General features: G+C 61.5%; 1 protein-coding gene across 7 annotated transcripts in view; it reads right to left on the bottom strand.

Annotated features, from left to right (window-relative positions):
* CCDC57 (coiled-coil domain containing 57) overlaps positions 1 to 13821 on the bottom strand; it is a 56341-nt gene that overhangs the window by 16503 nt on the left and 26017 nt on the right. For all 7 annotated transcript variants that reach the window (XM_053910851.2, XM_053910848.1, XM_053910852.2 and 4 more), the window contains 3 exons: positions 13203 to 13403; positions 9528 to 9714; positions 1095 to 1210 (listed from right to left, as the gene is read on the bottom strand). In XM_053910851.2, coding sequence (XP_053766826.1) covers positions 1095 to 1210; positions 9528 to 9714; positions 13203 to 13403 — 504 coding nt within the window. The remainder of the gene's footprint in view (positions 1 to 1094; positions 1211 to 9527; positions 9715 to 13202; positions 13404 to 13821) is intronic.

Here is a 13821-nt window from a genome sequence, read left to right on the forward strand (position 1 = left end):
GGAGAAACGTCGATGTGAGAGAGGAGCATTGAGAGAGGAGCCTCTCGCGCACACCCTGACCGGCTCGGGGACCGAGCCTGCGACCCAGGCGTGCGCCGGGACCGGAGCCGACTGCAGGACGGCCCCACCCCGCTGAGCCACACCGCGGAGGGCTGCACTAGTCTCGTAACTTTGTGTGAAGTTAACATTATTCGGAACTTTAGACATTAATTAAAAGAACAAACGCCAGCGAGAGAACAGACCTTTAGCACGTGGTGCACACGTTAGTTCAGAACCAGTGACAAGCAGTGGAACAAACCACTGGCGGACTGGGCGACCGCTTTCCCAAACTCAGCACAGAGAACAAACCGTCAGAGGACCTCGTTAGGGTCCTCAGAAAGTTATCTGTGGACTGAAAACTTGACAATTTAAAAGGCAAATGACAAGTTTGAGAAAGATGTTTAACAGAAAAGTGGCAACTTCCTTAATATACAAAGAACTCTTACAAATTAACAAGTACAAACACACCAGCGGAGAAATCTTCAGAGCACGTATATAAATAACCCGCACAAGGAGAAACAGATACCAGTGAATACAGTAGAAAGCTTAATACCACTCAAGATAAAGAAGTTTTGACAAGACGCCCTTTTAAACCTGCTCACATCGGTAAAGATAGAACAACGACCCCACGTGGGTGAAGCTACAGAACACGTGTCCCATACATCTGTGATTTCAGACCCAGCAGGAAGCAGAAGGAAACACTACAGTGAGCACATTTCGGCACTGAAAACTGGAGGCTTTGCAGATTCTGCGTGGTGTGAACTGTCGTTTCTGGAATGGAAACTGAACACTTAAGAAATCAGGCCCTGGCTGGTGCCACTCAGTGGATTGAGCACGGGCCTGCTAACTGAAAGGTCGCCGGTTCGATTCCCAGTCGGGGCACAGGCCTCGGTTGAGGGCCAGGTCCCCAGTAGGGGGTGTGTGAGAGGCAACCACACACTGATGTTTCTCTCCCTCTCCTTCCCCCCCTTCCCCCTCTCTAAAAATAAATAAAATCTTAAAAAAGAAGAAATTCGTCGCAGTTGTTGAAAATATGTTTCTGAGGTGACAGTTACCTGAGTTGTGAGGTGGGGCTGCAGCTGTTTCAAAGGAGGGCCCCGCTCCGAGGGTGTCTCAGGCCCCTCCGCTGGGTTCCGGGCCTCAGGACTGGGGCAGGGGTGGCGCGGTTTCCCTGGAAACAAGGTGAGGGAAAGGGTTGGCTCTGTGTGCACAGCACTTCTGGGCTTCTTTCCTGCTGAAGACAAACACGTGTCCCTCTTCGAGACCCAGCCCCTCCCACAGTGCGCTCGAGGGCACCTGGCAGAGTCCGCGGACACTCAGGCCCTTGCCCGGCTCCTTGCAGGGGAGCCCTTCCGGGAACCGACCTGAGAGCGCACCCTCCCTACAGCGGCAGAGGGACATGAGAAGCAGGGTTGCCGTGTGCTGGCAGCTCTCCGTCTCCGAGGGCCCCAGGTCTGCGGCCCACACGCACCCTCTGCCCGTCTGGGATGCAGATCCAGAGGCCGGGGCCTGAGCCAGAGGGGCATGGTGGGCATGGGAGCCTGAGCCTGCTCAGCAGGGCTGGAGCCAGGATCACAGTGGGGCAGTGGCCAGCTGCCCCGAGCCACCCTGCCCAGAGGCAGGCAGGTGAGGACAGGCCAGCCCTGGGGCCGGCCTTGCCTGGAGGCTGGAACTGCGGTTTGGGGATGGGGGGTGCGGGGAGTGGGGAGCAGAGAAGAGCACCTGGAAACAGCACAGAGTGCATGGGATCTGGCTTTGGCTGGACGGTTTCTGTTTTTAACGCTGTCAAACGGTGACAAGATACTGGGTCCCAGCTGGTTTGTCCTCGTGACTGCGGACACACAGCTTACAATGGACCAGTCACACCCAAAGCCCTCGCGCCTCCCTGCAGAGCGGAGGGTAGGGGCGGTGGCTCCGGGGCAGCGCCAAGGCTCTGCTGACCACTGCGGCATGCACAGCCCACGCGTCCCAGCAGATGCACCGGTCCTTCCTCCCCAACCGCCCGCCTGCCCGCGTCATCTCCCCCGGAAACGTGCGGGCCCACCCACTCCGCCTTCAGCGTGTTGCTTGCTGGTTCAAACACACATGTGTGCTGGCTGTGTCTTGCTCAGGTGGCACGTCCAGGCGGGAAATGAGGAGCAGTCAGCAGGCCAGGCTGGTTCTCAGACCCTCCCGGCCCGCAGTGAGCAGCTAGGAAATGAGGGTCAGCATGAGGAGCTGCCCCATTTTACCATTTGACAGAAGCACCCTCCACGGGGGACCGGAACTCTCGGGGACACCGGGCTCCTGGCATGACGGCTTTGAGAAGTGCGTGCAGACAGCCCCCTGCTCCCTGTGGCCAAGCAGCACCTAGGACCCCACAGCCCTGGGAAGGACACGGCCCACCCTTGCTCCTAGAACAACGTCTCTTCCTGTCTGCTTTTTTTTTTTTTAAAGATTTTATTTACTTATTTTTAGAGAGAGGGGAAAGGAGGGAGAAAGAGAGAGAGAAACATCAATGTGTGGTTGCCTCTGGTGCACCCCCTACTGGGGACCTGGCCTGCAACCCAGGCCTGTGCCCTGACTGGGAATCGAACTGGTGACCTTTCAGTTTGCAGGCTGGCGGCTCAAGTCCACTGAGCCACACCAGCCAGGGCAGTTTTTTTGTTTTTAAATTTGTTGTTCTTCTTTTAGTTGTGTGGGGAGGCACAATGTATGTACCTACACCTCCATCTTGGCCGGAAGTCTTCAAATTTTTCATCTCAGGTCCCAACTGGTGTGGCTCAGTGGGCTGGGCATCGTCCTACAAACAGAAAGGTCAACGGTCTGATTCCTGGTTGGGGCACACATCTCGGTCGCGAGTTCGGTCCCAGGTCCGGATGTGTGCGGAAGGCGACCGATCGATGTTTCTCACTGCAAACACAGCTGTGTTGTGGGAGGTGGTTCTAGCCGATCCCACATGATGGCCCGTGTGCAGGTCCCAGAGAATGGAGGGGCAGTACCCCCGGGGACAGCAGTCCGGGCCACTCCGTGTCCCCTAGGGGAGTGCTCTCCAGGCTAGACAGAGAGAATGTGTAGCTTTCCAACAAAAGTGTAGGTGGCCACATTGGCCCAAGAAGAGGCAGAAAACCCGCACAGACAAATTGCCCGAGAAGAAAATGCAAAGACGGCTGAAAATCCACCATTAACACAGGCACCAGGACCAGAGAGTTCCACAGCTGCCGTCTCCCGACCCCCAGAGCAGGGGGCGAGCCCATCGAGCCCACGCTGGCTGACGGTGAGGTGAGCCTGATCTGGGGCCTGGGGGCAGGAACCTCAGCAGGTGGGCATCTAACACCTGTGTGCCTCAGAGAGCGGGAGGGTGGGCCGGCCCACTGGGGGCACGCCACCCCAAAATATGCCTGATGTGAGAAACGCCCACACCTGTGGACCATTTCTGAGTTTATTTCCATCCAACTGGCAGCAATGCCCAGAAGCAGGATCTCAAAAGCTGGGGAGAGGGACGGTTTGCACTGGGACCAAGAAGGGGACGTAAGGAAGGTCGCAGGAAGGCGCTCACTTCAAAGCAGCTCCCTGGATGCACAGGGACAGTGGGCAGGGTTGGCCGAGTCTGAAGGTAAGCCTCCCACGGAAGAAGACAAGCCTGGGCTGACTCCCCCAGACCTGCCCGATTAGGGGTTTAGGAGGCTGCTTCCCCAAGGGCCCCTTCGCACACTTTGAGTCAACGTCACTTGAGAAACAGCGGAGGACTGGACCACCCACCCAGTGTCCCTGGGAGCAGGAACTGTCTCCTCGTCGCCGAGATAGAGGACTAGGGCCCGGAGGGCTGTGTGAGGCTCCACACCGAGCAAGGCCCCAGCCCGGGAGCCCCCAGCCCGGGTTTCTCTGTCTCGTCAAAGCCCCATGAATTCCGGGGTTCCTTGTCTAAAAGCGTAGAAGCCGTCTGCTTCGGTCATTTCTTTAGGTCTCATTGCTGTGTAGCCTCCTCAAGTACAAATTACATTATTTTTTCCTCCCTTTGATCTATCTTGAGTCAACTTAATTGTTGCACCAGCCGGAATAACCTCAAAAGGTGGGCGCTTCCCAGGAGGGGGGTGGCCTTTGGGAGTGGCCGCTGCTGCCCTCGCTCCCCTCCAGTCCCCTGCCCGCCAGCCTCCCAGACCTCGGGCTCCCGGGCTGGTGGAAGGGAAAGTGCTGAGAGTCCTCGTCTTCTTCCTCTGCATTTAGTTGGAGGGAGACACGATCTGAGAGACTCGGCCCAGGCTGGGGGCGCCAGTGGCCTGGGTGATGACAGCCCTCCCGGTCTGCGGGTCTGCGCCCACCGCCTTTCCCAGAGACGCTGCTTCTTTGTCTCTGTGGTCACGTGGTCCTGGGAGCAGGCCCTTGTGACCAGGAGGATGGGCTCCTCTGGTCCCCTCCATCTGAGGGTGCGCTTCAGGGGCACCTGGCAGCCAGCTGAGCAGAGCCGGGGTCACAGCGCCTCTGCTCTTGGGGGAGCAGCATGAGGGGCCCCAGTGACCCCATTCCAGGGGAGCCCGCTGTATGATTCCCTGGCTTGTGGCTGGAGGCGCCCCCCACGCTCAGACTGCCGAGGGCGCTGGGAGGGCTGCTTTCTTTGGGACGCCTCGTGCCTCGTGTCCACGGTGAAGCCATAAGAGGCTTATTGGTTTGAGTCACTACTGACATAAATCCCTTAAATGGGAAAACCACCTAAATTGAAAAAGCATTTTTTAGAGAGGTCCCAACCTAGAAAATCGTGACTTTGTTTTGCGAACTTGGCTTGGGAACTGTCCTTCGGGGGCCCAACACTGCGGTCAGACAGAACTGGGGGCTTCGTGCCTCTTTTGCAGCCAGATGTGGTTGGACAGAAAACAGGCGAAACTCCCTGTGTGGCTCTCAAGAAAATGACACCCCACAGCCAGGATGGCGCAAGAGGCGACTTCAAAGTGCTCCGCAAAGCGAGGGCTCGGAGTCAGATGGCGCTGGGAAAACAAGACGCCTGGCTGGGCGGGTGCGCAAAGGGCTGGGAAACTGCAAGCCGGCCTCCACGACAGGCTCGGCACAGAAGGCGCGCGCACGAGTGAAGCTCTCAGAGGCACCCAGAACCTAGTGCGGCCCCTGCCCCTGCCGGCCCCTGGGGACTGTCCTTCCTGAAGACCCTGGGGCGCCGCCTCCAGCCACAGTCAGAGAGCTGCCTCAATCCAGGGAGGGCCCTGGACAGGCCAGTCACCTGCTGAGACTAACAGACTTAAAAACTATCGATGCGCCAGGCGGGGGGCCACTGGTGGGACTGTGCCCCTGACCAGGGCTGCTGCTCCGAGCCCGCGGAGGGGGAGTCTTTTTGGCCTTCACCCTGAAACGGAGCGCACGCGGAGAACACGGGCTTACTGGGCGTGGCAGCGGGCTGGCCCCAGGGAGGTGGGGAGTCCACGGCAGTGAGGAAGTGAGATGGACGGGCTGAAGCAAAGGTGACCAGCACTACCCGAGGCTGGGCGGGACAGAGGGGCCCTGATGGTCCCCCCACCATTAAAGGGCCCCAAACAAGTCCACTCTGTCTACGACCCTGTTTGGAAAAATTTTCAAGGCCAGGAAATAGGTCTAGCAGGGCAGTCAGTGAGGGTGGCCATGCTGTCCCAGGCCCTGCAGTGCGGCAGGTGTGGCTGCGGCAGCCCCTACGATGCAGGGTCCTTGGAGACATGGCCTGGACCCCCTGCCATGAGGAACTCATGCCCCAGGACAGGCACAGATCCTGTCAATGAGAGAGTCCCCTTCCCTCTACATCCAGAAGATCCTACCAAATTCAGAGAGGAGTCGGGAAGAAGGGCTGTTCACCAGCTCCCTGGGGCCCTTCTTGACCTGGACGCCGTGGCCATCTGCCGCCCGGGGCTGCCCTCCTCCCAGACCTGCTCTGAGGTTCCTGTGCCCTCAGACAGGACAGGAGGCCTTGGCACACCGTGTTCAAGGACAGAGGGACCTCCGGGACACAGGCAGAGCAGGTGGGTGGCTCAGCCCCTGGGTATTTGGGCTACAATCCAGTTCTTTGGGGGAACAGAGAGCAACTTTGTCTTGCAAATCTTTGCAACACCAGACTTGAAACTGGAGACACCATACAAAGTCTGGCCTGGCATGTTCCTCACCAAAGGGAAAAAAAGGCTGGGGCGGGGGGCAACATGTGGAAATCGGGCAAACCAGAAATCTTAAAAATCTTATCTACAAATACTAGTAAAGAGAGAGTTTCAGCTGGCTGAGCAGGCACGCTTAACTCGGCCCACCGGCTCTTTTACAGACCAGCGAGCTTCGTGCCGCAGCCCCCAGCTCACGGCCGGTGTTCCGGCCTCGGGGGCTGCGAGCCCTGTGTGCACAGCTGTGTGCGTGCCACAGACACTTCCCCACCTCTGGATGCTGTTTCCGAAGTGAGCTTTCATCAGAGCGCTATTTGATTGGCTTAAATAAGCACTCCTATAAAAATTCTAAAAAATATATAGAAATTAATGCAAATCTTTTTTCAAGTGAGCATGATATAAAATAACCATTGCTAAATACGTTTGCTGGCTTAATTAAAATAGGCATGACTTCAGAGTTATCAGAATTAAATGTAATGCAGACGTGCAACTTTTATTCTACCTGTTATTTTTTTTTAAGATCTTATTTATTTATTTTTAGACAGAGGAGAATGGTGGGAGGAACACAGGGAGAGAAACATCGATGTGTGGCCGCCTCTTGTGCGGCCCCTACTGGGGACCTGGCCCACAAGGCAGGCATGTGCCCCCACTGGGAATCAAACCGGCGACCCTGATTCAGAGGCCCGCACTCAATCCACTGAGCCACACCAGCCGGGGCACTACCTCAGTTATTAGTCCAGTAACTTCACGTTATCACTGTTCTAAAATGTGTCATCAAGAAAGATAGCCTGGCCCTGGCCAGAGTGGCTCAATGGGTTGAGTGTCACCACACAAACTGAGAGGTCACCGGTTTGATTCCCCATCAGGGCACATACAAGAGGCAACTGATTAATGTTTCTCTCCCTCCCGTCCCCTCTCTAAAAAATAAATATTTTTTTAAAGAAAAGAAATATGGCCCAGGAAAATAGCTGACTTTGATATCTCCCAAGGCAGGGGCCCCAACCCCCAGCCGCGAACGGTACCGGGCAGCTGCCTGTTGTAGGAACCAGCCCTCCCAGCAGGTGGTGAGTGGCTGGCGGACACTGGAATACCCGGGGGCCGGATATTTCGCGGGGCCGTGGAAAATCCGTCTTCGGTGAAACCAGTTCCTGGCGCCACATAGGCTGGGGCCCGCTGTGCTAAGGTCCCCGTGAGCCACCCAAGTGCGCCTATGAAAAACACACACACCGAAGAGGTGGACACGAGATGCGTGGTGAGAGCTTCGGGAACGGTTGCTCTACAAGGTGTTTGCTGAAACAGCGTCCCGAGTCTCCTCCAGGCGAGGGCGGCGAGCCACGCGCTCAGCCCTGCGGGCGCGGCGCCCCCGCTTTCCGCCTCCTCGCTGTCCAGACGCGGGAGACGGTGCGGCCGATTAGGGGACCGCCGTGAGCCCGGCTGAGGACTTTTGTCAGGCTTTGGCTTTCCCGAAGGAGACGCTTCTAGAAGTCCCAAAAGGCGCCTGAGAGCTGAGACGGGGACGGCCCACAGCCGAGGGCTTCAGGGGCGGAAGGTCTAACGAACGTGCGCGATGGCGGCCGCAGGAATAACACGGGGACACCGCGTCTGCAAGGGAGGCGGAGGGCGAGTCCGGGAGAAGGTCTGGGGCGCGGAAATGCGCTTGGGAGGGAGCCGAAACCGTCCGCACGCGCGGTGCGAGGGGGAGGGCAGAGCCGCGTGTGAGCGTGGGAAAAGACACGCGCAGGAAGCCTGCGGAAAAGAGACCTTTGGGAAGGGATTTCGCGCTCGGTCAGGCTGCGATTCAGATACAGTGACTTCAAGCTGAGTTTTGATACCCAGAGGCCACCGGTTCACAGCGGAAGCTCGCCCGCGCTCTGCTGGAAGGACACCGCGTTCTCCAGCGTCCCTTTGCTCCGGACGCCAGACCGAAGCCGCTTCACTCTCTAAGCGAGGCGCTCGGACGCCAGACTCTGCGCCCCATCAAAACGCCGCCCCGCCCGGGCCGGCCTCCCTCCCGCGTCTGCCTGCGGGCCCCCGGCAAACTTCCCGAACACCGAACGCGCAGCGGTGTTTCTAACTCGAAGGAACACTGACGTTTCCCGGAAGGCCCTGGAATGTTTGGAAAGAACCGTCTTCGCTCTTCGCGGAAGGGAGGTGTCCGCGCGGGGTCGCGGTGCCCGGCTTCCCCGAGCGAGCGCGTCCGTGCGCCCGCGCCCAGGCAGTGCGCGGGGTTCCGGGAAATCCGCCGGCCCGGGCACGGGGGGCCCGTCCGGAGCCTAGCTGTCACCTTGACACGCTGTGTCACAGAAATACGCAAACAGCCCGCCAGCTGCACTGTGACAAACCGGGAACCGGGCCAAACCCGTTGTCGTCGACGGTTCCCGTTTTCCTCAGGCGGCTTTCTGGGCACGCGGTGCTGGGGGCCGGCGTTCAGGCCACGGACAGGAGCAAGGGGACGGCCTCAGGGTCTCGTCGACCGAGCCCTGTACATTGGGGTCCTCACAGGAACTCGAAAACGATGGACAGGGGAAGCCACCCGAGACCCAAGACCCGGGGACCCGGGCCGGTGCCGCGGGAGCAGGGCTGGGGGGCCGGAGCCGGTGGCCAGACTGCGCCTGCACAGAAGGGCGCGTGAGGACGGGGCGGCGCCACCCTGCGCCCCTGAAGGCAGCGGGGCCTGTCCTGCATGCTCGGGACAGGTGTGTGTCCTGGGGTTTTCCATCTTCACCCAAGGACATTTTTCCATTGCTTTCTGAGAGACGTCTGTCGGCTGCCTTCTTGTAGCCCGGTGACCTTCAGGTCTAGGAGAGGGCGCTCCAACCAACCCAGCGACCCAACCAGGGCCACATGCGCCTCTTTTTTTGAGTGAGACCGTGCCCTGGCCAGTGGGGATCAGCCGGTTGAACCCCGTCTGGAGAAGCAAAACGTCGCCAGTTCGATTCCCAGTCACGGCACATGCCTGGGTTGCAGGCCAGGCCCCCAGTAGGGGGCGCACAGAGGCCACTACACATTGATGTTCCCCTCTTTCTCCCTCCCTTCCCCTCTCTCTAAAAACAAACACATAAGTATTGACGACAAGAAATAAGAGTGCCACAGCCTTTCTTCCGAAGCAGTGCCCGTGGAGACAGGGCTGCGGGGTGGTAGCACAGTCCCCTGCCCCTGGCTGGCGGAGTGCAGCAGGGCCCTGGCAGCTGTGGTGGGAGGTCCCGCCAGCCTGGACCCCGCGCCAGCACCGCAGGCAGCATTTCTCACAATGGTGGCCACTGAGCAGGTTCACAAAGTCCCTCTGGACGCAGGGCTCTATTCCCCACATCTCTGGACCCACGTCTGCCCACAAGGGTGCCGCTGTTCTCCCACCCGGCCCCACGACCCCCAGGACCGAGGGCTCACCTGCAGGCCGGCCCAGCTCAGCACGGAGCCGGTTGCCCAGCTCCAGCAGCTGCTCCTTCTCCAGCTGCAGGCGGAGGGCCACCCGGGCCGCCTCCTTCAGTTTCCGCTGGAGCTGCTGCACAGATGGGACCTGTGGGGGCGGCGCCCCGGGGTCCTCGGTCCCCGCGGGCCCCCCAGCTGCTGCGACCTGTGTGGGAAACCCACAGGGGTGTAAGACTGGCCCCCGGGGGCGGGGGCGGGGGTGCTGGCGTCCCGGGCCAGCCCCAGGCCACAGCACTTGCACACATGCCTGTCCCAGGTGGGACGCCCTGTCCCTCTGCATCCAGTTCCCTCCCAGCCCTGACCCTGGGGTCCCTGTTCTCCCCCACCGAGTGTTTTTTCAGTGAGGACAATGAGGAGCCGGCCAGCACCCACGCCCAGCCTCCCACAGCGACCCCCGCACCCATGAGGGCTGGAAGGGACCCAGGGGCTGCAGAGCCGACCCCACTCTCCAGTTTCCCTCCCACCCTGCACTCTGCCCTTGGCCGTGCTCCTGGGCCCCTCCCAGGCCCCGGGCCCCTGGCTCAGGCACATTGTCCACCTGCCCCGACTCCCATCTGGCTCGGCTCCCCTGACTCCCCACCGCTCTGACGGAGAGGCAGAGAAAGCAGAGGCCGCAGTGGGAGCGTTGGGGACAGTGCCAGGGCTTCTAGGACAACACTTGAGATCTGAACCCCTCCAGTCCCGAGCCCTCTATTATCCCCATCGTCCTGACCTGGGCCCACCATGGCTCCTCCAGGGTCATGTGGGCCCGTGGGAGGTGTTGGAAGTGAGGTGGAGCCTGGCGAACAAGGGAAAGGAAGAGGGGCCTGCCTCTGTGTCAGGCAGAGGCCCAGGAGGGGCCAGAGGGACCCCAGGCCCCGAGGGAAGCAGGTGGCCTACTTAGCTGCTGACACCTGAGAAAAAGCCGCTGTGTGCCCGCCCCAGCTGCGTGGCCTGGCGCAGCCACAAGGAACCTGCTCCGGGTCCCTGGCGCAGGCCAGCACGCCCTGTCCTGACCCCTCTCCCCGCGGGCCGCTGCAGGCCTGGCAGGCATCCGCCCTTGCGGCACCCCTCTTCAGGTTGCCCTGGCGCTGCGGCCAATGCCCTGGTGGTGGCAGGTGCCATAGGCCTGTGTGGCCCAAATGCTGCCAGGGCCAGGTCGCCTGTGTCCCCGGGCCCTGGGCCGGCGGAGGGGTCGGGGCAGCCTAAAGGCCAGAGCCCAGAGCAGGTTCATGCACTGGGCCCCATGTGCCCTGAAGCGCCTCTGTCAGGGCCTTGCAGGCGCTTTGGCCAGGGCGGCCGGTCCGGAGGTAAGAGCTTGGCCAGCGTCCATGCCCAAGGCCCGGTCCTGCCCGGGAACACACTGTCCGACTCTGTGTTTCTTCAAGTGAGGAAAGAGCAGTTCTGAGAACGGGCTTCGCAATCTCGGGGCACTTAGGGCTTCGAGAGGAGACTCACCCCCTGCTGCCCTCTGGGCACGAGCAAGGCAGCACTGCTGCCACGCCTCTGGTCTGGACGCCAGGGTCCTGGCCTCTGTGGCCGCACGGCAAGGGGGGCTGGGCTGGGCTTCGGGGGAGACTGTGTTGCCCCGGTGGCTCTCTGAGGTGTCTCCCCAGTGACGGGGCAATGCTAACAATGAGCGGACACACTCAGGAGCTCCCCCACGAGCACTCGGGCCCACACCGCTGCCCTGGTCACCTCGCTGGCTGGGGGCCAGGCCTGCCTCATGGTGAGGAAGGAAGACGCCAGGCAGGGAGGAGAGCTTGGCCTGTTGAGACATCTCAATGGTGCTTCTGCGCCAGAGGGCAGCGCGTGGCAGCCCCAGGGAGGTTGAGGACTGGGCCAGCGCGGGCGCCAGCTCAGAGGAGAGGGTGTGGAGGGCACAGGGACGGGACGGGCAGCTCTTAGCCAGTCACGCTGTGCCGTCAAACCCCTGAGCAGGTCCCCAGCTTCCCAAAGAGCCAGCAGGGGATGGACGGCAGACACTGCCCCCCAGTGGACCTGCATGTCCCTGCCGGTGCTGCTGCTTTCGGGAAGGAGTGGGGAGCAGACGGCAGGCCAGGCGGACAGTGAGGGGTGAGGGCAGGGAGACTCCGTGGGTCAGCAGGTCAGAGGGGCCATCGTCCCTCCACTCCCGTGCCCCCGCATGTCCCCATGCTAGAATCCACCACTTGCCCTGGTTCCTCCCAAGAGAGCGGGAATCTCGGAGCCCCGTGTCCAGGAATGCGTGACACGGTCCCGGTGCCCCGTCCTCTCACAACACCCCAGCCCGCCCGCACAACCCGCCCCTCCCCTCAGCTGCACACACACAGCTGGGCGGCCTGGGTGGGCTGGTGGGGGGAGCAGGGGGAGGAACCAGCCCCTGAGTCTCCTGTGCCGGGGACTTCTCGCCCAGGAACGGCCATCCATCCCCAAGCTCACAGGGGGCTTAGATTTGGAGCTGCATGAGACCCCGACCGCTGAGCAGAACTAGGGCCCAGGGGGCTTGTCCCCACCGGCCCCAGCCTCTCAGCCATGGGGCGGCCCCTTGACCCTAAGCCCTGCTCTCGGGCACAACTCTGTTCCCTTCACTCCAGACGAGTGAGGTCGGCGAGCAACCGGGGGCTCGAGGGCTCCGCCGGGCACCGAGCGCCTGGCAGCACCAGGGACACGCAGTGGACACCCACAGCTGTGGACAGAGCACCTGCTGGGCCGGGACTAGCCCTGGAGGGCTGGGACACATCCGTCCTGACAGCACAGAGGCCGGCACCTCCCCGCCCACTGCCCCCCCAGACTGTGTCCCCTGAGCAGGCAGTGCCCCAGACCAAAGCTCTTTCCCCAGCCCAGGCCTCTCGGCACGGGCAGTGTGTCCTGGTGCCTGTCCCTCAGTGTCCTGAAGTCCCACTCTCAAAACCTGGCCCTGGGACAAGAGCCACTGGGGGTACGTGAAGGCAGGTGGCCGCGTTGTCTTCAGCTTCTAGCGACACTTGGCAGAGAACTTCTAGCACCTGCCAACATGGTTTTGCAGTCCCTGGCATGTTTCCCTGATGAGCAGGTCCCCAGAGGTCACCACAGGAACTGACAGAGGTCTCAGGAGGCACGTCAAAAGGTGCCTTCAGGAAGAGGAAAGGTGGCCTGGTCTGGACGTCCCACTGGGGGACAGCAGGCTGTTGCACGCTCTCTCTGCAGCTCGAACCCACGGGCTGGACAGGCAGCAGGGCTGGGACCAGGCCAGCACCAGGGTGGGAGCCCCGTCTCCTGCACAGGTGGCCCCGCCTCAGACACTGAGAAGCTTATGGGAGCTACAGGGTCCTCTTGAAGGAGACCCCAGTCAGCACTTGGCCTCAGGGCCCCACAGGGCCTCAGGGCTCCTGCTTGGAGGACAGAGACCAGCCCTGGTCACAGGTGCAGGCCTGGCTTCGGAGCCGAGGGGTAGGTTGTAAAGACTAGGAGGAGCGAGGCTGGCCCTGCCCCTCCAGCAGCGTGTCCACAGAGAGGGAGAGCGAGCGAGAGAGGTGGCAGGGAAGTGGGGGGAGATGGTGGGGGTGGGGGGTGGGCAGCCCCCAGGCCGGGCTCTGTCGACTACCACGCAGAGGGCACACAGGGCACCCTCTGTAGCAAGACCCCGGACGGCCAGCAGCCGGGGCGGATATGAGGCCAGCACAGGGCACCCACCTGTCCCCCCAGGGCCACACGGTTGGGCCCATGCAGCTGCCATCTGCTCGGAGGCTCCCTGCCTCCCTGCCTCGCTGTCCCCAGATGCTTCTCCAGCTCAGCCACCTGCCTCTGCAGCTCCAGCATCTCCAGGTGCACCTGGTCCACCTCGTGGGGAAGCACGTGCTGGATGACGTCCACCTCCAGGGGCTCCTGCAGCACCTGGGGGCCGTCGGGGGCACCGTTAGGAAAGAGGAAGCCACCGTGGACGGGGCTGGGGAACAGAGCAGCAGAGGTGGGTGGCGGAAGGTTCAGGAAAATCACACGGGACACGCGGCCCTCAGGTTCTCCTCTCATTTGTTTGAGGCGCTCGCCCCAGCCCACCTGGACCAGGCCCAGGAGACCCGCCCTGCCTGTCCGCACGGAGCGCGGGCGGCCGGGGGTCTGTGCCTGCTGGGAGGCATCTGGACAGAGTGGGGCCTGCAGCCTGGCCTGCGGGAAACAGTCTCGGGGACACAGGCACTGCAGGGGAAATCGGGCGGGGGCTCTGAAAAGGGTGGGGGCTGGGAGAAGGCGTGTACAGAGGTGGACGGAAGGCTGGGGACTGCAGGCAGCCACGTGGAGCCCGGCAGCCTCCCTG

The sequence above is a fragment of the Desmodus rotundus genome, chromosome 9 (assembly GCF_022682495.2).
Source record: "Desmodus rotundus isolate HL8 chromosome 9, HLdesRot8A.1, whole genome shotgun sequence".
NCBI lineage: Eukaryota > Metazoa > Chordata > Mammalia > Chiroptera > Phyllostomidae > Desmodus > Desmodus rotundus.